At 52.2% G+C, this 21,671-nt stretch overlaps 1 protein-coding gene across 1 annotated transcript in view; it reads left to right on the top strand.

The window, feature by feature from the left end:
- The window catches only part of LOC111527166 (A disintegrin and metalloproteinase with thrombospondin motifs 7), a 32,698-nt gene that overhangs the window by 4,484 nt on the left and 6,543 nt on the right, over window positions 1-21,671 (top strand). Inside the window, exons 5-11 of the mRNA XM_026448054.1 lie at window positions 7,571-7,926; window positions 9,985-10,150; window positions 11,295-11,491; window positions 17,486-17,569; window positions 17,915-18,039; window positions 18,882-19,031; window positions 20,322-20,465. Coding sequence (XP_026303839.1) covers window positions 7,571-7,926; window positions 9,985-10,150; window positions 11,295-11,491; window positions 17,486-17,569; window positions 17,915-18,039; window positions 18,882-19,031; window positions 20,322-20,465 — 1,222 coding nt within the window. The remainder of the gene's footprint in view (window positions 1-7,570; window positions 7,927-9,984; window positions 10,151-11,294; window positions 11,492-17,485; window positions 17,570-17,914; window positions 18,040-18,881; window positions 19,032-20,321; window positions 20,466-21,671) is intronic.

Below are 21,671 nucleotides of genomic sequence, written 5' to 3'. Positions count from 1 at the left end.
TTTTCAGTCATAACTTAGCTCACATTTGTTATGTGCCAGCTATTGTTGTAAGCACTTACATGCTAACTTATTTAATTCTTACACAACCAAAGAGAGCAGCTGTAATTATTATCATCCCCATTTTACAGATGGAGAAACTGAGATTCTGAGTGGTTGAGTAATTTACCCATGGTCTCACAGATATGGGTAGCAGAGCTGGGATTCAAACCCACCCTGTCTGGCTCTAGAGCTCACTAATCCGAATGCTTTTTACCTGCAGCATAGCTCTACTTAGCCCTGTCCACATTTTTGAACTTAATAGGATGCTTCTTTGTAACTCATCTGGAATTTCTGTCTTGCAATATTTGCCTAGGATCTAGAGCAGGTATTCTCAACAGGACTGTACATCCCTTGGGGCATGGGTCCTTCCTCAGAGATACTTTATTTTTTTAAAGCTTTTGGGGCCTTTTCTCCCCAGGGCCTTTTCAACCCAGGAATCTGGTTGATTCCTCAGTTACATACCTGCTTCCATCCCCCAACCACATGCATTTGAGGACAAAACTTGCCTAAAAGAGTGTCATGTAGCTCCTCCAGTTGAGAACTTTAGAGCTAGTTGGCATCAGTGCCCCCGACCTTCAGCTCATCTTTAGCTGCCTTGGCTGGGATTGTCCTTGCCCTGGGAACCAATGTTAATACTGGGCACAGTGGCTCATGCCTGTAATCCCAGTACTTTGGGAGGCCGAGGTGGGTGGATCACCTGAGGTCAGGAGTTTGAGACCAGCCTGGCCAACATGGCGAAACCCCATCTCTACTAAAAATACAAAAAATTAGCTGGGCGTGGTGGCTCGCACCTGTAATACAGCTACTTGGGAGGCTGAGGCAGGAGAGCTGAACCCGGGAGCTGGAGGTTGCAGTGAGCCAAGATTGTGCCATTGTATTCCAGCCTGGGGGACAAGAACAAAACTCTCTCTCAAAAAAACAACAAAACAAAACAAAACAAAACAAAACGAGCCTTGGAGTTGTAGTCTCCGCGAATTGTGATCCTTGGGAAAGTTAGGAAATCCCCCACTGGAAATGAACCTGGGAAACAGTTCTTCCCTATCTCTGTCATTTTCATCTCCTTGACCTGGGCTCCCCTCCTTATGTTTTTCTGGCCTGGATTCTCCAAGCAGATGAGGAAACTGAAACCCAGAGACATGCAGTGACTCAGATTATACAACTATTAAGTGGCCCACTTGGGCCTGCCCGGGGTCTTGTTACTTTCAAAGCCCATGCTCTATAGTGCATTATTTTGTCCCTCCATTGCCTCCCATTTTACAAAACACATGCCTGGGCCAAGATTAAACTTCTTGTTGCCCATTCTTCTGGCTTTTCCCCCAGTTCTCTGAGGGTTTACCACACAGTGCCCCTACCACCAAGAGGCCCTCCTTGTCTTCACTGTTGAATTAACATATGTTAAGGGCCATCTCAAATGCATCCTCCTTGATGAAACTTTTCTTCATTCCGATGCATTCATAAGGTGTCATCCCCTCCCCTTGCTTGGACCCTGTCAGTACTGTGCCAGAGTGGGGGTCTTGGATCTACCACACCCATTTTTCTGTTTTTTTTTTTTTTTTTTGGTGTGTGTGTGTGTGTGTGTGTGTGTGTGTTTGCGGGGGAGTCAGAGTCTTGCTCTGTCATCCAGGCTGGAGTACTGTGGTGCAATCTCTGCTCACTGCAATCTCCACCTCCCAGGCTCAAGTGATCCTCCCACCTTAGCCTCCGGAGTAGCTGAGACTACAGGCATACACCACCATGCCTGGCTAATTTTTGTATTTTTTGTAGAGATGGGATTTCACCCATCTAGTGAAATCTGGTCTCCAACTCCAGACTGTTGCCTAGTCTGGCCTCCAACTCTCGAGCTCAAGCAGTCTGCCCTCCTCGGTCTTCCAAAATGCTGCGATTACAGGTGTGAGCCACTGCATCCAGCCATTTCTCCATTTGAAGGCAAGGATGGTGTCTTATCCACTTTCCTGGACTTTGGAGCACCTAGTGCACCCTCACAGTTAGTAGCCAAGGGTCACATACCAAATGCCATGGACTAGGTAGGTAATGTAAATGAGCAAACAAGGTGGGCAGGGAGACAGATTTTTCATGAAACATGGGGCCTCTTGGCCCATCTCTTGTTTTCCCACTTTTGTTAGAGACTCAGTTCTTTACTGAGTGAAAGGAAACACAAGCATGACGGGAAAGGGAGCCTACTTGCAGCCACAGTATTGGGAATGAATAGGGAGTGGTGGGGACTGAGGACTGGGGAGCATAGGCCCTTCCTAAAGGGAACTCACTGCTCCACCCTGGCCACTTCTGCCAGGCAGGAATTTAAGCCTGACATGGATGGATGATAAGACTTTTCAAGAAAAGCTGAAAATTGAGATTTTTGTACAAGATCATGTGATTCTTTTTTTTTTTTTTTTTTTTTTGAGACGGAGTCTTGCTCTATCGCCCAGGCTGGAGTGCAGTGGCGCTATCTCAGCTCACTGCAAGCTCCGTCTCCCGGGTTCACGCCATTCTCCTGCCTCAGCCTCCCAAGTAGCTGGGACTACAGGCACCCGCCACCATGCCCGGCTAATTTTTTTGTATTTTTAGTGGAGATGGGGTTTCACCATGTTAGCCAGGATGGTCTCGATCTCCTGACCTCATGATCCGCCTGCCTCGGCCTCTCAAAGTGCTGGGATTACAGGCGTGAGCCACTGTGCCCGGCCCCAAGATCATGTGATTTTTAAACATTGGCAGTTGACTAAAACGTTTTTCAGTATTTGTGTCAGCCAAAACAAACCAAAAAATCAGTAACTGATCAACACAAGCAAATCTGCATGCTGTGATTAAGGAGTTGTAGTCCCATATGCCCTTATTAGGATGTCAGAGCAAGAAGTCTCCTTAAATCTTCCAGTCCGGTGGCTTCTGAATGCCAGCCTCTGAATTGGCTAGATCAGAATCCCTGGGAAGGTCTAGAAAAATACAGAAAATACACATTCTAGGGCCCCCAGAGCCCTAGATCTGTGGAACCAGAATCTCTGGGCTGGGTCCTGGCATCTGCAGTTTTTCAGAGCTCTCCAGGTACTGTGATGACCAGTCAGGTTCACTCCCAGTGGGGGATTTCCTAACTTTCCTGAGGATCACAGTTCCTGGAGGCTCTTGGTAAAAATATAGCTTCCTAGTCCCTAGTCCTAGTTTCCTGGAAATGCTGATTTGGTGAGTCTGGGATGGGACCTGGGAGTCTTTTTTAAGAAATTTATCTGTGAGGTCTGGAAAATCCTTGCACTAGTGGCCTGCTGAAGGGAAGGTTCAGCGGGACACTGACAGGGAAGATTAGCTCAGAGCCACATAGCACGTTGCCCCAGCCTACCCAGTCTCTTGACACTCAGAGAAGGCTCTTTGAGGCTGGCACTGCTGGGGCGGTTGGGAGCACAGGGAGATGCTCTCAGCAGGGGCACAGCACTGGCATGTGCAGGGCACTCTACGTGCAGTTTGGCAGAGGACAGACTGGAGGGTGGGTTTGGTTTCTGTAGCCTGCTGGGATGGAGCTTTGGACTGGTCAGCAGCAGAAGGAACCCTGGTGGGATGTCAGCAGGGCACTCAGGCATTCATGCGAGCCTGAAGAGTCTATTGTCGTGAACAGCCAGGATCCTGGGAGCTGGGTATAAATCCAATCGAGAAACTCCTGATTGCCAAGTTCCCTAACTGTGCTCTTTAGAACCTGGGAACTGCAGAGAGGGAAAGGCCAGGGGGGAAAGCACGGGTGCCAGGCTCCCCCAAACTCCAGCACATGAGATTTCTTTTGAGACTAGACCTGGTGGCCAAAGAGATTTGAGAAACGTGATCTAATTCAACTTTTTCACATTAACGATGGGGAAACTGAGGCCCAGCAAGGGATGGAGTATTGAGAATACAGAGCAATGTTACTGAAGAGACTGAAATCATTTGGGGGACTTGAGTCCCAGTCTCAGCACTGTCATTCTTACTGTCACTGTGTGGCTCCAGGCCAGTCTGTCTACCTCTCTGAACCTCCCTTTGCTCTCTCACCTAGGAAGCAGTCTGGACACCTTACTGCAGGTGTCCTAACCTGGGCTTCACAGCCTGAGGGACTGTGGACTCGGGATCCATGAACTTGAATGGGAAAATATTACATATTTACTTTTTGTAACCTCTCAAAGAAATTTAGCATTTCCCTCAATTATGAATATCATTAGCAAATCCCAACAGCACCTGTGGTTTTGTTACCACTAGAACAAACCAAATACTTTTCTATCTAATTACGGTTGTTGCACGTATCTTGAAATAAAGTTTACGTTCATCACTACTTCAACATTTCCATAGTTGCCCGGCATAGTGGCTCATGCCTGTAATCCCAGCACTTTTGGAGGCTGAGGTAAGTGGATCACTCAACGCCAGGAGTTCAAGACCAGCCTTGCCAACATGGCAAAACCCTGTCTCTACTAAAAATACAAAAACTTGCTAGGTATAATGGCATGCACCTATAGTTCCAGCTACTTGAAAGGCTAAGGAACAGAATTGCTTGAACCTGGGAGGCAGAGGTTGTGTTGAGCCAAGATTGAGCTACTGCACTACAGCCTGGGTGACAGAGAGAGACTCTGTCTCAAAAAAACAACAACAACAACAACAACAAAACCATAGTTGTTAAATACGCCACAAAATCTTGTTTAAAGTTTAATTCTACACCCTACTTTTAAAATTATTTTTTGTTTTGTTATGTTTTGTTTTTTAGATAATGTCTCACTCTGTCACCCAGGCTGAAGTGCAATGGCACCATCGTGGCTCACTGCAGCCTCGACCTCCTGGGCTTAAGAGAGCCTCCCACCTCAGCATTCCAAGTAGCTGGGACTACAGGTGTGCATCACCTTGCCTGGCTATTTTTTTTTTTTTGTAGCAACAAGGTCCCATTATATTGCCCAGTTGGTCTTGAACTCCTAGGCTCAAGTGATCCTCCCACCTCATTCTCCCAAAGTTCTGGGATTACAGATATGAACAACCATGCCTGGCCTTAAATTATTTGGATAACTATATTTCAGTATAATCAATTTCCTTGGTACTTCTGTGTATTTTATTTTATTTATTTATTTTTTGTGGCAGGGTCTCACTCTGTCACCCAGGCTGGAGTACAGTGATGCGATCTCGGCTCACTACAACCTTCACCTCCCAGGTTCAAGCAATTCTCCTGCCTCAGTCTCCTGAGTAGCTGGGATTACAGGCATGCGCCACCAAGCCTGGCCAATTTTTGCATTTTTAGTAGAGATGGGGTTTCACTATGTTGGCCAGGCTGGTCTCAAACTCCTGACCTCAAGTGATTCGCCTGCCTCGGCCTCCCAAAGTGCTAGGATTACAGGCATGAGCCACTGTGCCCAACCACTCCTGTGTATTTTATTTAATGCATTTCAAAACATTGTTCTGAGGAGAAGGAGTTTGTGGCAAAAAGGGATAAGAATCCGGGCCTTACTGGGAAATCCAAGAGGACAGAGCAACAGAGAGGGATTTTTAAACTGCAAGAGCCTGAGCAGAGGTCTGCCAATTTTTTTCATCCCTGGAAGCTTTCTTTAAATGAATTCTTGTATGTAAAAGAAATAAACCAGAGCTACTCTGTTGAAGTGGCAGTTAGGGGCCAGGGAGCCCCACTGGGGTGGTCTTTCTCTGTCTCTCCATTCCAGGAGGCCTGGAGACATTTGCATAATGCTGACGCACCTGAGAGCACATTTTTCAATCCATCAGGCTAATAATAATAATAACAATCATAACTGCCATCATATTCAGCCGTGGCGCAGGCACTGCTAAATGTGGAGTAGCTCACCAGGTTTAATCCTCACAACAGCATCGAGAGTGTAAGTGCTGTGGTTATCTGCATTCTACAGAGTAGAATTTTGGTATTCAACAAATACCAAAAAAGGACTAAGTTCTGGACACTTCCTCTGACACTTAAATCTTCAACAAAGAATATAAAGGGCCAAGTGTGGTGGCTCACACCTATAATCGCAACAATTTAGGAGGCTGAGGTGGGAGGATCACTTGAGGCCTGGAGTTTGAGACCAGCCTGGGCAACATAGCAAAACTGCCATCTCTACCAAAAAAAAAAAAAAAATTAATTAGGGCCAGCCTTGATGCCTCACACCTGTAATCCCAGCACTATGGGAGGCTGAGGTAGAAGGATTGCTTGAGCCCAGGAGTTTGTCTGAGACCAGCCTGGGCAACATAGTGAGATCCCATCTCTATTAAAAAAATTAAAAATAAAAAAAATTAGCCAAGTGTGGTGGCACCCACCTGTAGTCCCAGTCCCTTGCTACTTGGGAGGCTGAGATGGGAGGATGGCTCAAGCTCAGGAGTTGGAGTCTGCAGTGAGCTATGATTGCACACTTGCACTCCTGTCTGGGTGACAGAGCAAGACCCTGTTTCAAAAAAAAAAAAAAAGTGCAAAGAATATAGATTCTTGCCTTCCTAGACTACATTGGGAGGGGTGCGAGAAAACAAATAAATAGAAAAAATACTGAAAATGCTAAGTGATATGGTATGTCAGAAGTGCTATGGGGAAAAACAAAGCAAGGAAGGGGGATAGGGAGAGCCAGGGAGTTGCAATTTTAAAATAAAGTCATTAGAGGAGGCCTCATTGAGAAGGAGACATTTGAGCAAGAACTCAAAAGTGAGTGGTTTAGCCACGTGGAAAACAGAGAGAAGAGTGTTCCAGGTGTAGGGAACATCAATGCAAAATCCTGAAGCAGGAGCATGTCTGGCCTGTGGAGGAACTGCAAGGAGGCCAGTGGGCGGAGTGGAGGCAACTAAGGCGGTGTAGCTGGAAATGAGACTGGAGAGGTTACCTTGCCTAGGGCCTCATATAGGCCAGAACTTTGTCTTTTGCTCCGTGAGATGGGCGCCATTGCAGGATTTTGAGCAGAGTAAGACCATGATCGCGCTGGTTTTGAAGGAATCTTTCTGGCTTCTATATTGAAAACACGAGGGGAGGGGCACCTGGGGTAGGCAACAGTTGAAACAGAGAGACCTGTTAAGTTACCGCAGCAATCCAGGCCAGGCGGGCAGTGGCTCACGCCTGTAATTCCAGCACTTTGGGAGGCCGAAGCGAGCGTATCGCCTGAGTTCAGGAGCTTGAGACCAGCCTGGTCAACATGGTGAAATCCTGTATCTACTAAAAATACAAAAAATAACTGGGCGTGGTAGCGTGTGACTGTAGTCCCAGCTACTCCTGAGGCAGGAGAATCGCTTGAACCCAGGAGGCCGAGGTTGCAGTAAGTCGAGATCGCACCACGCACTCCAGCCCGGGCGACAGAGTGAGATTGTCTCAAAACAAACAAACAAACAAAAACCCCAAACACAAACAACAACAACAAAATAAGTTACTGCAACGATCCAGATGGAGAAACTGAGGCACGGAAAGATGAAATGGCAAAGTTAGTAGATAGCCCAGGGAGGATTTGAATCCGGATACTCTGACTCCAGCAGCCCCCTCTTGGCCGCTCCCTTCTGGTCTCCGGTCACTAGCAAGGACCTGGGTCTGCCCTGGGCTTAGGCGTTTGTGGTTCTCTCCCTGCAGGACGTGCAACTGAGGGCCGGGCGGCACTCGACATCGTGCACCCGGTTCGCGTTGACGCGGGGGGCTCCTTCCTGTCCTACGAGCTGTGGCCCCGCGCACTGCGCAAGCGGGATGTGTCTGTGCGCCGAGAGGCGCCCGCCTTCTACCAGCTGCAATACCGCGGGCGCGAGCTGCGCTTCAACCTGACCGCCAATCAGCACCTGCTGGCCCGCGGCTTTGTGAGCGAGACGCGGCGGCGCGGAGGCCTGGGTCGTGCGCACATCCAGGCCCACACCCCCGCCTGCCACCTGCTTGGCGAGGTGCAGGACCCTGAGCTTGAGGGTGGCCTGGCGGCCATCAGCGCCTGCGACGGCCTGGTGAGTGCGTTGGGACATGTATACTTGGGGCAGTCTCGGGTGGTGGGATGTGGAGATTGGCTCCAGTCTTGCCACGCACTTGTCTGGTGGCTTTGCCCAGTGCACTTTTCCTCTGCCAGCCTCGGTATTCACGCCTGTAAAGTGGGAGTGACAGCGCAGGCCTCGTTGATCTCTAGGACAGCACTTCTCAAAGTTTAATGTGAAAGCCGGGTAGTGGTGCACCTGTAGTCCCAGCTACTTGGGAGGCTGAGGCGAAAGGATCACTTGAGCCCAGGAGTTCAAGGATGTAGGGTGTGATGATAGAGCTTAACTGGTGATACAGCCAGACCCTAGGCACTAAAAAAGAAAAAAAAAAAAGTACTATGAGCTCAAATCACCTGCAGGCCCTGTTTAAACAGAATGTTTGCAGGGTAGGTCTGGGGTGGTGCCAAACACTTGGGTTTCTGAAACCGTCTCAGGTAATATTGAAGATGCAGGTCCAGGTATCCCACTTGGAGAACCTCTGTTTGACTGGACTAAGTAACTGAAAAAGCAGTTGGCTTCTCTTCCCTGTGACATCAGTTATGACTGTCCTTCACAGGTCCTTTTAGGCTGCTCTTCTCCAGGAAAGCCACCCCTCACCCTGTAGCCATTCTGCAGGGTGTGGTGAGGAACCCCTTTCAGCCCCTCTGCCCCGATCAGCGTTCGGGGCAAAGCAGGCCTCCGCTTCCTGGCTTCGTCTGGCTGAAGGGTGGTGCTGGCTACTGCCTGCAGCCCTAATGGCTCCCTGACTGGGGCTGATTAGAGCAGCTTCCACTCCAGGCGGAGCAGGGCCCCTTTCTGCTGAAAGGGGTGACCAGCCCCACTCTCCCAGCTCTGGAGGTTGGGGGTTTGGGAGGAGTAGGTGATATGTGCACACTCTCAGTGTCCACTGTTCCCAGGAGGCCCTCAGCTTAGATTGCTCAGGCAAAAACCATGGGCTGTGGCTGCACAGGGCCTAATGACAGGGCAGCCCACAATACAAGCTGCACAACGTCTGGACCTTTGAAGGCCCATCCGCCCTGCACAGTATTCTCATTTATGAAGCCTGTGCCTGTCCCTTAATGTACAGTTGATGTTATTGAGCCTGAGCAGCACCTGTGCACACGGGGCGTCATTTCCATTTCACAGATGAGGAAACAGGCTCAGAGGGGAACTTGCCCAGGGTCACCCAGTCATTCAGTGAGTGGTGGGTGGGAGGGGGGGGACTCCGCATTCATACCCAGGTCTCCAGACCCAAGAGCTGATGCACTCTCCAGCCCTCCCTCCAGGCTTCCTGGTCCTGCGTGACCCAAGGGGCAGAACTGGTGCCTACGAGGGGAAGTCCGAGGCACGTAAGACCTTCTTCCCTGTTGGAGCCCTGAGCTTCCTCAGGAGGTAGTGGGCATCAAAGATGCTTCCTAGGGCCCCTCCCCTCCATGGATTCTGAATGCTGGCGGACATGTCCAAGACACTCCTTCCAGCTTCCCTTCTCTGGGTGGCCCTGGGCCCAGAGAACAGGGTGTCCTGGTGGCCGTGGGCATCTCCTTTGCTCGGGTGTGGGTGTAGATGCTTTGGAGTGATTCATTGCCTTAGGGAGATAGAGGGAAGGTCAGAAGCCCTGGCCAGCTGGGAAGGAGCACAGTGCTGGAAATGGCTGGCATGCAGAGAAGATGGAGAATAGCCCGGAGGCCTGGGCACAAGCTGCCCTGCTCAGGATGGCTGTCTGAGACTCTGGAAGACACCATTTTGTCAGATTGGGATGCAGACCCATTTCCCTCTCCTAATGGGGTGGGTGTGTGGGGCAGCTTCCCCAGGGGTGGAGGCTTCTGAGCTTCACTTTGAAGGTTTGGCTGTGTGTGAAATGGCAGAGAAGGGCTTTCCAGGTGGAGGCTACAGAGTGTGCAAAGGCCCAGTGGGATGAAAGTGCAGAGTGTCCGTGGGCAGTCACAGGTGGTGTGGGCAGTGGGGGCTCAGCTGGACAGGATGGGTCTCTGGGACATGCAGGAAGAGCAGCTGAGGGCCAGCCCTCCCTGTGTGACTCTGGTGCTTCTTCCCCAGAAAGGTGTGTTCCAGCTCTCCAACGAGGACTACTTCATTGAGCCCCTGGACGGTGCCCTGGCCCGGCCTGGCCACGCCCAGCCCCATGCGGTGTACAAGCGTCAGGTCCCAGAGAGGTTGGCACAGCGGGGTGATTCCAGTGCTCCAAGCACCTGTGGGGTGCAAGGTATGCTCTTCTGCTCCCAGTTCTCGGGTGGGTGCTGGGCCTGGGGACATGAAGGGGCCTTTCTAGAAGCCCCTCTTAACATCCCCATGCCCAGTGCCCCTTAGACCAGGGGACACAGATAGACAGACGGATACATCACCATAGCCTGTGCCCTTAATTGTGCCACAAGACTGTGTCCTCTGCCTTTCAGGCCTGCCTCAGTCAATCCCCCACACCGATCTCCTTCGGTCCGTCTCACCTACTTCTCCCACCTTGGGGCTCAACCTCCCTCTGCTCCCTCCCCCCCAGAGCCTATGGCACCTGGCTCTGCCAGCCATTCTTCCTCCAGTGCCCAGCTCCAACAGGGCCACTAGCCAGGAACCTCCCTCCCTCCGCCACCCTGCTCCCACCCTAGAATAACTACCTCTATTATTGGGAATTGGAGTGTGGTACCCAGTGCCTCCTCTGCAGAGCAGCAGTAGTGCTGGCCAGTCCAGGTGAGGAGCTGCCTGCTAAGGGTTGCTGGTGTTTGGGGAATGTTTGGCTGGCATGCCAATCTCAAGTTGCCCACAGCTCTGGTCCTCTATTTGCTGGAGCACATATCCACAGAAGCATGCTTCTTGGCCTCAGTTTCCCCAGCTTCATAGATGTGCTTCCTCTTCTGATCTGGAGTAGCCTGGGTCAGGGGAGCAGGCCCAGTAGGGCCAGCTGGGCTGGATCTTGGCCAGCTTCCTCAGGCTGGGGTTTAGAGGGTGAGGTCAGCCTGTGTTGGGATGTACTAACCCCCCAAGAGGGGAGGAAGTGACACAGGGAGATAGGGGCCCAGTTGCCAGCTTTGTCAGGCCCAGGAGTTCCCCTCCCATGGACACAGTACTTTACCGTGTTAATATCCACCATTTCATTTGCCCTTTGAGGTCCCCCTGTGAGGCAGATCAACTTATTCCTATTTTTAGTTAGGGAATCTCAAGATCAGAGAAGGAAGGTGACCAGGCAGAGCCACACAGCACAGGTCTGGGGCAGAGCCAGGAGGAGAATTCAGGCCCCTGACCTCTGATCTCAGTGTAGTTCCCAGTGCCCCAGAGAGAGCTCACTGAGGAGAGGCCCTGGAGACATGTGCCCTGGGCCAGTCTGCTGGCAGCTAACCTCACCCCATCTGGACCTCCAGTGTCCCCGGAGCTGGAGCCTCGACGGGAGCGTTGGGAGCAGCGGCAGCAGTGGCAGCGGCCGCGGCTAAGGCGTCTACACCAGCGATCGGTCAGCAAAGAGAAGTGGGTGGAGACCCTGGTGGTAGCTGATGCCAAAATGGTGGAGTACCACGGACAGCCGCAGGTTGAGAGCTATGTGCTGACCATCATGAACATGGTGAGTCTGTGTGGGCCAGGAGTGGGTGGAGGGGATAGTGTTGGGGGATGGGGGTGCAAAGAGTGGGTGCAGGGCAGGAAGGCTGGCAGGCTGGACCCCAGACCCAGGTCCAGGCCCCGAGCAGAAAGAAGGGTATCCAAGCTCCTGAGGCAGGAAGGGGTGGGGGTCTTGGCAGCAAGTCACTATGAGAGGGCCTGGGCAGAGGGCTGCTGTGGGGACACCACAGGGTGTCGTGCCACCGGGAGGGGGAGCGGGAGCGGGAGACTGAGGCAGCCACAACTCTGTGCCTGCCTAGGGGACTCGTAGACTAGTTGGTTCATTCATGCTTCCCTGCACAGATACCTCCTTCCTTTGTATCAGGACCTGTGCTAGATGCTGGAAACACAGAAATGCCTGATCAGAGCACACTCTGCCTGAGACCCTGCCTGAGACATCAGCACACATTACAGTTGGAAGGATCTGTGCAGTTCTGTGGTCACTAGCTGGCAGCCTTGGGCAAATCACTTGCCCTGTCTGAGTCTCAGCCTGCTCATCTGTGAACTGGGCATGACCACAGTACCTTGTGGGGTTGGCAAACTGCTCTTGACCCCATATGATGGATGAGATATCAGAGGCCTTGAGAGGACAAGTGACTTGCCCAAGTCACACAACGAGGCAGGGTAGAGCCAGATGGGAGCCCAGGTGTCCTAAGTCCCACTGGGGGCACTGTGGCTGATTGCAGCTGGTGATTCCTGGAGCCGACTACTGCAGAGCTGCCACTCCCTGCTCCTGCCCTGTGGGTGCAGGTGGGAGGCCTCAGGCTTCAAGCTGCTTCCTGCAGCCCCTGGGAGGAAAGATCTCTGCTCCTGGCATTCTTAGCGGCCACCTGGTGGGCAGGTCACCATATAACCCTGTTTCTCTCCTGGGCTGGGTGGTTGGGGGCAAGGTAAGGGTGTGTGCTGTGAACAGGATGACATCTAAAGGAGCCCTGGGGCCAGGATCCTATGCTGCTGCTTCCCCCTGCCAGCCCCTCACCTCCTGCAACCCTAAAGGAAGTACCCTCTGAGATCATCCAGTGTCTGGCCCCCTAGTTTATCACTGTGAAACCCGAGTCTCAGAGAGAGGAAGGGACTGCGTCCAGGGCTATTCTCTACGTGCTGGCCACCACATCCCCACTACTTGAGTTCTCATCAGCAAATGCAGCTCTGGGCCAGTTCTTCCCTGACTGGGACACCCTCATTGGCTCCCTGTTCCATATGGAATAAAAGTCACAGCCTTCTGCCTGGCATTTGAGGCCTTGAAGGCCCAGATCAAGCCTCATCTGCCTAGGGAGGGAAGCCACTAACAGCCAGGGTTCAGCAGGGCTATTGCTGGACAGCAGGGCCTGGACCCTGGGCTATAGGGGTGGAGCAAGGGGCAAGACCAAGTTCTCAGGCCTTGAGGTTCCCTCCTTCTCATTCTCAGCACTTTGGGGGCTCAGCCTGAAAGACCCAGGAGGCTGGCTGGAGCCACTGATGATTAACTGGGTTCATTTCACCCCCGCTTTTCTGAGTGTTCCCTGTGCTCTAGATTCTGGGCAAAGTAAGACCCACCTGAGCGGGTGTTGTGGTTCACGGCTATAATCCCAGCACTTTGGGAGGCTGAGGTGGGCAGATCACTTGAGGTCAGGAGTTGGAGACCAGCCTGGCCAACATGGTGAAACCCCATTTCTACCAAAATACAAAAAATAGTTGGGTGTGGTGGTGCACACCTGTAGTCCTAGCCACTTGGGAGGCTGAGGTGGGAGGATCTTGAGCCTGGGAGGCGGAGGTTGCAGTGAGCTGAGATGGCGCCACTGCACTCCCACCTGGGTGACAGAGCGAAACTCCATCTCAAAAATAAAAGACCCACCCAGCCCAACAGGTGCCCCATCACTTAACCTGGGTGACAGGATTCAGGTGTTTTTGTCCCCCAGGGCCTGGCCCCTTCCTGGCTGCCTTGCCCTGGCTCATAGGACCCACACATTCACTTGGTGAGCCCCATCCCTGGGGAGAGGGTGGGCCTGGTTCTCATACTCACCTCCTCTGACAATATCAAGCTTTTCTGAGCTGGTGAGCATTGGTCAGGTCAGGATGGGGGCACCTTTGAGCCTGACAGTGCTGGACCCCCTAGGAGGCTGCAGGGATGGCAGGGACATGGGAACCCATGTGGCCAGCCTCTGAGGACGGCTGTATTGTGGGCTGAGGCCCTGGTGGGTTAGGGCTGGAGCCTTGTGAATATCTTCTACTTTTTGTCCAGTGTTCAACACCCAACACCTCACCTAAGCCTCACCCCCATTTTGTTTATTTATTTATTTTATTTATTTATTTATTTTGAGATGAAATTTCACTCTTGTCGCCCAGGCATGATCTCAGCTCACTGCAACTTCCTCCTCCTGAGTTCAAGTGATTCTCCTGCCTCAGTCTCCTGAGTAGCTGGGATTACAAGCGTGCCCCGCTACGCCTTGCTAATTTTTGTATTTTTAGTAGAGAGGGAGTTTCACCACGTTGGCCAGGCTGTTCTCCCTGGCTCATCCTCCCAAAGTGCTGGGATTACAGGCATGAGCCACCGTACCCGGCCCTCATCCCCATTTTCAAGTTGAGGGAACAAAGATTCAGAGAGGTCAAGGGGCTCGCTCAAGGTCACACAGCTAGTAAGTGGTAGAGCTGGGACTGGAGCTCAGGTCTGTTTGCCTCCAAAGCCCCATTCTGTCTCCTGTGCCCCTTAATCTGCCCTGGAGAGGGGCAGACAGGGTGGGCCAGAAGGATGGGGAACAGATGTTCCTTTGGGATCGGATGTTTATTTAAGACTGACTTGTTGAGAGCCATCGCTCTACCTGGAATAAAGTGATGGATGTGGAAGAGCACGATCCTGCACTTAGGGACTCTGTCTCATTGTAGCATTTCCCAAGGAATATTTCAGGGAATGTGTTCCAAAGAATGCCAGTAGTATACTGTGAAAAAAGATGCTGCTGTTGAGTAATTTGGGCCACACAGGGTTAAAAAAAGTAAAATAGGCCAGGCATGATGGTGCACGCCTATAGTCCCAGCTACTTGAGGGTCTGAGGTGGGAGGATTGCTTGAGCCCAGGAGGTCGAGGCTGCAGCTGAGCTGCAGTGAGCCAAGATCATGCAACTGCACTCCATCTTGGGTGACAAAGTGAGACCCCGTCTCAAAAGGGAAAAAAAGGTAAAACAGACTTCTTTACTACAGGACTTCTCGGAGCCCTCAAAGTAAATATGCATTGAGAATCCTCAACAGAATAGGCAGGCAGCATTCCCCAAATTTAGGAAATAAGCAGGGGCTTTGAAGCAGCGAAACCTGGGTTCTGAGCCCAGTTTCACCCTCTCTTTGAGCTTCAGTTACTTCATTTGTAAAACGAGGATAACTGTGCCTACCTTAGAAGTAAGAAGATTAAATGAGATAATGCATGCTAAGCCCCCAGCACAGGGACTGTACATGTTAGGCTCATTCAAGGTTGGCTGTGGCTATTTTTTTGGCTGCTGCAGTATTTGACCTACAACCACCTTCAGGACAGCCACACCTTTCTTTACCAACACTACCTACAGAGCCCAATTTATCAGTGTTCTCCCTGTGCTAGATTCAGACCTGAGTCCTAGAGCTTGGGTGGGTCTGTCCCAAGGACAGCAAGACAGGTCCCTTTTCACCCCATTTTCTTTCTTTTTTCTTTCTCTCTTTCTCTCTCCCCTCCCTTCCTTCCTTCCTTCCTTCCTTCCTTCCTTCCTTCCTTCCTTCCTTCCTTCCTTCCTTCCTTCTTTCTTTTCTTTCTTTTGGAGATGGAGTCTTGCTCTGTCACCCAGGTCAGAGTGCAGTGGTGAAATCGCAGCTCACTGCAGCCTCTGCCTCCCTGGGTTCCAGCGATTCTCCTGCCTCAGCCTCCCAGGTAGCCGGGATTACAGGCATGCGCTACTACGCCGAGCTAATTTTTGTATTTTTAGTAGAGATAGGTTTCACCATTTGGCCAGGCTGGTCTCGAACTCCTGACCTCAGGTGATGCAACTGCCTTGGCCTCCCAAAGTATGGGGTTACAGGCATGAGCCACCACACCCAGCCTCCACTGTTTATTTTTAATGAGATAATACATTAGAAATACTGAGCAAGTACCCAAGGTACATTCGTTCATTCAACAAATATGTCTTGAGTGCCCATCATGTTCCAGGTACAAGACGTGTCACTGGGGCTCTAAGAGGAAGTTCACATATACCTGGCCGTGTCCTCATGGAGCTTGCGGTCCCTTGAGGGAGACAGACATTAGTTAATGAAACCATTACCTTGTTGACGATGAAGGAGCAATGGAGGGAGGTGCTAGGAAGGACAAATTCATGGTGCTTTGGGAGTGTTAGATCAAACAAAAGCTCCCCAAAGGACATGACGAGGGGTTGAGGGCAGGAGAGAGGATAGGAGGTAACTTGGGGAAGACAGGTGGGAAAATGTTCCAGGCTGAGGCCATAGCATCTGCAAAGACCTTGTGTTAGGAAGAATTGTGGGATTCTAAGAGAAAGACAGAGTGGTTGGAGCCAGAGAGTGAGAGGGAGGCAAGGGGAGGTCAGAGAGGAAGGCAGGGACCAGATCCAAGAGGCCTGTTGGCTAGGCTGGGGACTTCCGTCCTTTTCCTGGACAGTGAAGAGGCACTTACTGCTTTAGGCAAGGGCGTGTCATGATTGGGTTTGCATTTCAAAGACCGATGGTGGAGCCACTAGGCTGCAGGTGGCCTGGAAGGGCTGCAGAATATGGGTACACTTGTAGGAGGCCTCAACAACTGAGCAGATGAGATGATGATGGCAACTTGGATGAGGCAGTGGTGTTGGAGATGGAGAGAAGAGACAGAGTCAGGCAAAACTTGGGAGGCAAAATTGGTTGGCTGTATTGGAGAAAGATGGTTCAGGGCTCCCGGGCTCCCAGCCTGTGTATGGAGGCGACGGTGGCCCATGATATTGCTGTTTATCTTCCCCATTTCTGACTTTGGGTTCTGAGAGTGTCATTCATCCTCATAATCAGGGGCTTTGCTGCCCTCTTAACAGTGTTTGTTTGGTCCCTTCCTATTTTAATATTCTTTTTCTTGATGCATTGCTAGAAGCCAACTCACAACGGGCCTGTTCTGCCATCTCTGCCCTCTGGGAACCGGCCAGCTATCCCCAGTCACGGGCTGGCCTCTTTTTTGTTCTGAGGGAGTTTTAATTATAAAAGAGCAGATGGCTTTCCCCACCCATTTCCCCTCACCTTGGCTTATCTTCCACCTTTTGGGGATAGCCCCGTCTCCTGGGGCTCAGTAGGGAGCCCCATGTAGCCATGGGGACTCTGATAGATGTGCATACCTGCCTCCTTGGCCCCATGGCTGCCAGTCCTGGGGAGATGGAATAGCAGAGCAGTGGGGAGGCTCCATAGCCCTGTGCCTACCCTCACTCTACTCTCTGGGCCCTGCCCAGGTCTACGCTTCATTGGAGGGCGCACTCCTGAGATGCTGGTCCTGGCATCCCCAGGTCAGGAGGGCACTGCTGTCATAGACCAGGGGCAGTTGGAGGACTAGGGCCCTGAGACAGGCCAAGAAACCAGCATTTGGAGGTCTTAACTGCCATTGCCTGTGCTGGGTGGGCATGGAGTTGGTACTTGGAAGCAGATCCCAAACCTCAGGTCCCAGGTCCTCTGCAGGAGGTTCCTACAGGAGGGGTGGTCAGGCCAGAAGCTGGACTGGTGCTCAAGAGAGGCTGCAACTCTGGGAAGGGGCCTTGGAGGCCTCTTGTCCTCTCCAGGTTCTGCTGCTGCCGGGTTGGGGCAGTGTGTGTGAGGTGTGGGGACACTCATGCATTGGTGTACGTGCATCACCTGTCCGCTGTGCAGCCTGTGTGTACCCATGTCAGAGTCCCTGTGTGTGAGCATGGGTGTGCGTTGCCCTGGTGGGTGGCTGGGTTGGGGTGATCATTGGCTGCTTGTATCCTTCATCCTGGTGACAGCCTGACCCCCCCTATCTCTTGGGCAGGTGGCTGGCCTGTTTCATGACCCCAGCATTGGGAACCCCATCCACATCACCATTGTGCGCCTGGTCCTTCTGGAAGATGAAGAGGTGAGCAGTCATGTGGTCCCACGCTGCCCGGCAATGGCTTCGGCTGCCAGAGCCCTCCTGCACCATGACCTGTGCAGCTCTGTATGGAAGGGCACAGTGAAGGCCTCCTTGGCCTGGACTGTGTCCCCTGCCACCCCCTGGTTCCTGACTGACCCTCTCTCAGGTCCCAGGTCCTCTGCAGGAGGTTCCTACAAGAGGGGTGGTCAGGCCAGAAGCTGGACTGGTGCCTGCGGGCCTCCCACTGCCCTGCTGGGCCTCTGTGTCCTGCCTTTATATGGAGGAGAATTGGGCCAGACCCTCTCGGAACTCAGGGGAGGCATGAGCGGTCATTCTCTCTGCCCCCAGGAGGACCTAAAGATCACGCACCATGCAGACAACACCCTGAAGAGCTTCTGCAAGTGGCAGAAAAGCATCAACATGAAGGGGGACGCCCACCCCCTGCACCATGACACCGCCATCCTGCTCACCAGGTACTGCCAGCTGCAGGAGGGTGGGAGCCTGCATCTCAGGGAGGTGCTTCACGGCCCTACGGGAGAAGCCCTGGTGGAGGAGGGGGCCGTGCTCTCAGGGAGCCCCATTTTTAGGAGAGTTTCCGCACCTTTGGCCCAAGGCTGGATTCTGTCTGCACTCGGGGAGGTCTTTTTATTTTGAAATAATTGTGGATTTTCATGCTGTTGTCAAAAATAATAGAGAGAGGGCCTCTATAGCCTTCATCCATTTCCCCCAGTGGTAACATCTTACATGACTAGAGCACAGTATCCCAACCAGGAAGCTGACACTGATACCATCCGCAGACTTCCTCAGATATCATCAGTTCCACACATACTGCCCTTTGCGTGAATGTGTGTGTATTCAGTTCTGTGCAGTTTCATCACTATGGGTTCACCTACCCACCCCCACAGTCTAGATACAGATCTGTCTCATCAGAAGGATGTCTCGTACTACCAGTTTATAGTCACAGCCACCTTCCTCCCTCCTCCCCTAACCTCTGGCAACTGCTGATCTGTCCAGAGGCAGTTATCTTCCCTCTGCTGGACTCTGGCAGCTTCTGTCGGCACCCCTGCTGGATAGTAACCAAAATTGTTCTGTGCGGGTCTGTGCTCCCAAGGGCCAAAGAGATGCCCAGCGGATTGTGTGTGAATGAGAGCACCTGCTTCCCACGTGGCCACTGTGCTGGCCTCATGCCACAGAACGGTGGGAGGGACATCCTTTTCGCTTGGAATCAGTTCGGGGGGACCCTTCCCTGGCCTTCGCTCAGGTGGGCCTGGCACTGGGCCAGGTTAGCCTGAAGGCCGCTTCTCTGTCTGTGCAGGAAGGACCTGTGTGCAGCCATGAACCGGCCCTGTGAGACCCTGGGCCTCTCCCACGTGGCGGGCATGTGCCAGCCGCACCGCAGCTGCAGCGTCAACGAGGACACAGGCCTGCCGCTGGCCTTCACTGTAGCCCACGAGCTCGGGCACAGGTACTGTGCCTGCCCCCATTGCTACACTGAGAGCTGAGCTTCACCCTCCCAGCCTGGGGGCACCGGGTATCCAGCCTGTGGGTCACAAAGTCCAGGGGAAAGGAAGCTCTCTCGAGAAGGAGCCCCGACTGTGGCCATGTGCTGTCCCTGCACTGTCCCCTCCCCACAACCAGGCTGCTTCCCTGTAAAGCAGGAGAGAGGCCTGCCTGGGCATCTCTGGGACTGGCCTGGAGGGAGTCTTATTTAAAGGGGAGTTGTGATGGGCCAGAAAGTCATCGTAGGTCTTTGGCTGTCCCTCCCCATTGCCCTCAGTGCTGTATTTTTTACTCTCGATCCCTGTCCCTGTTCTTGTTGGCTCTGTGGCCTTGGCCAGTGCCTGCCCTCTCTGGGCCTCTGTGTGCTTCCCATAGATTGAGGGGTTTGGATTCAGTGACGTCCAAGGCTCCCTCCATCTGACACCGCTGCCTGAGGCTCCTGCCTTCACAGGTCTCCAGCCACCTGTGCCCGGGCTGTTGAGCTGGCGAATATGGCAGCATCTTAGATTGTCCAGCAAGCTTTCAAAGGCAGGCTCCCAGAGGGTTCTGTGGTCAAAGCTGTTGGGGTCATCCATTCAGACGTCTGGGTGATGGCTGTGCCTGCAGGACCTTAAAGCTGAAGAACAGCCTGCCGCAGTACTGCAATTTCCTGGTTGTGTTACCCTGGCTAGTTCCTTAGACTCTCTGAGCCTCCCTGGGAGTAATAATGAGAACTGAGTGAGACTGTGTTTCTGAAAGTGCTTAGCATGGCCCCTGGCACAGAGTAGATGCTCAGGAAATAATTTTTCTTGTGTCCTTCCCAAGGATGGTCTCTGGAGACCTTTCTGTGACACAGCAGCTCAGATCCCCTAACTCAAGTGCACAGCCTTGGGACAAGGACCTGTGAGTGGGAACCTCTGTCAGACTTTCTTGAGGCCAGTGAGCTTGCAGTGGCCATCACGGGCCCCCATCTGTGCCACCTGGTTTGCCATTGCTGGCCAGCCCCCAGGCAGGTACAGGGCTGCTCTGGGTCCCTGGCCCTCATTTCAGGCCAGAGCAGGAGCCCTTGGGGTCCTAGCTGTCATACCCTCATTTTACATTAAGGAAACTGAGGCTCAGAGAGGGGAATGTGACTTTCTGCAGCCATTGGGTGTGGCCATTGGGTGGCAGAATTAGCCCTAGAACTAGGACTGTGCACCTTGTGGGTCTCCAGGGGAGGGCAGGCTGGCAGCCTCCCGCCAGCTCACCCGCCCCTGGGGCCTGTGCTCTCACACAGTTTTGGCATTCAGCATGACGGAAGCGGCAATGACTGTGAACCCGTTGGGAAACGGCCTTTCATCATGTCTCCACAGCTCCTGTACGACGCCGCTCCCCTCACCTGGTCCCGCTGCAGCCGCCAGTACATCACCAGGTTCCTTGAGTAAGTCCTCCAGCACCAGGCCCCTACGCCTTGATCCATGAGGTCAAGGTCTACTGGGAGAGCTGCAGACAGTCACATTGGAGGGGTAGAGGGAAGCAGAGGGACAAGGTCTTGATCTGTGAGGTCAAAGTCTAATGGGGGAGAGGCAGACAGTCATACTGCAGAGCCGGGGTAGAGGGAAGCAGAGGGGCACCTGGCAAAGATGTGGTGCTGGCGTCCCAAATGTCCTCCTCGAAGGGACACCTGAGCTTGAACTTGGAGGAGGAGCGAGAATTCACACATGTGCAGAAGGCAGAAGAATGGCGCTCCTGGTAGAGGAAGCCTGAGAAAGGCCTGCAGCCGTGAAGGAGCGGGAGAGCTTTTCAGGGAATGACAGAACCCTGAGTGAGGCTATGGGAGCCAAGGCTGCGTAGAAAACGAGGCTGGAGGAAGTGAGGGCCAGCCACAAGGTCCAGTGAGAGGCAGGAAGAAGGGGCCACTAAGGGAACTGAAATGTGAAGCTTTCTCCTTTTCTTCATGTTCTCTTCATTTGTTCTGGTGTTTTTGTTGTTGTTGTTTGTTTATTTTTTGAGTCAGAGTCTCACTCTGTCTCCCAGGCTGGAGTGCGATGGTGTGATCTTGGCTCACTGCAACCTCTGCCTCCCAGGTTCAAGCGATTCTCCTGCCTCAGCCTCCTGGGTAGCTGGGACTACAGGTGTGTGCCATAATGGCTGACTAATTTTTGTATTTTTAGTAGAGATGAGGTTTTGCCATGTTGGCCAGACTGGTCTTTAACTCCTGACTGCAGATGGTCCACCCACCTTGGCCTCCTAGAGTGCTGGAATTGCAGGCATGAGCCACCATGCCTCGCCTGTTCTGGTGTTTTGTTTTTTTTTTTTAATTTGCGATTTCATGTTGTTCTAAGTAAGAAAAAGTTTTAAATTTAAATTATTGGCATAAATTGTACCATTCATCTTTATTTTGTTTACTGCCAGTTTTAAATGCAAATATAAGAGTATAGCTGACCCTTGAACAACTTGGGGGTCGGGGTGCTGACCGCTGTGCAATTGGAAATCCACGTATAGCTTTCGACTCGCCCAAAGCTACTAATAGCCTACTGTTGACTGGAAGCCTTACTGATAACATAAACAGCTAATACATATTTTGTATGTTATATATAATATATACTGTGTTCTTTTTTTTTTTTTTTTTTTGAGACGGAGTCTT

This window comes from Piliocolobus tephrosceles, chromosome 6 (assembly GCF_002776525.5).
Source record: "Piliocolobus tephrosceles isolate RC106 chromosome 6, ASM277652v3, whole genome shotgun sequence".
Taxonomy (NCBI): Eukaryota; Metazoa; Chordata; class Mammalia; order Primates; family Cercopithecidae; genus Piliocolobus; species Piliocolobus tephrosceles.
Note: the sequence above shows the minus strand (reverse complement) of the source record. Positions and strands in the feature narration are given on the sequence as shown.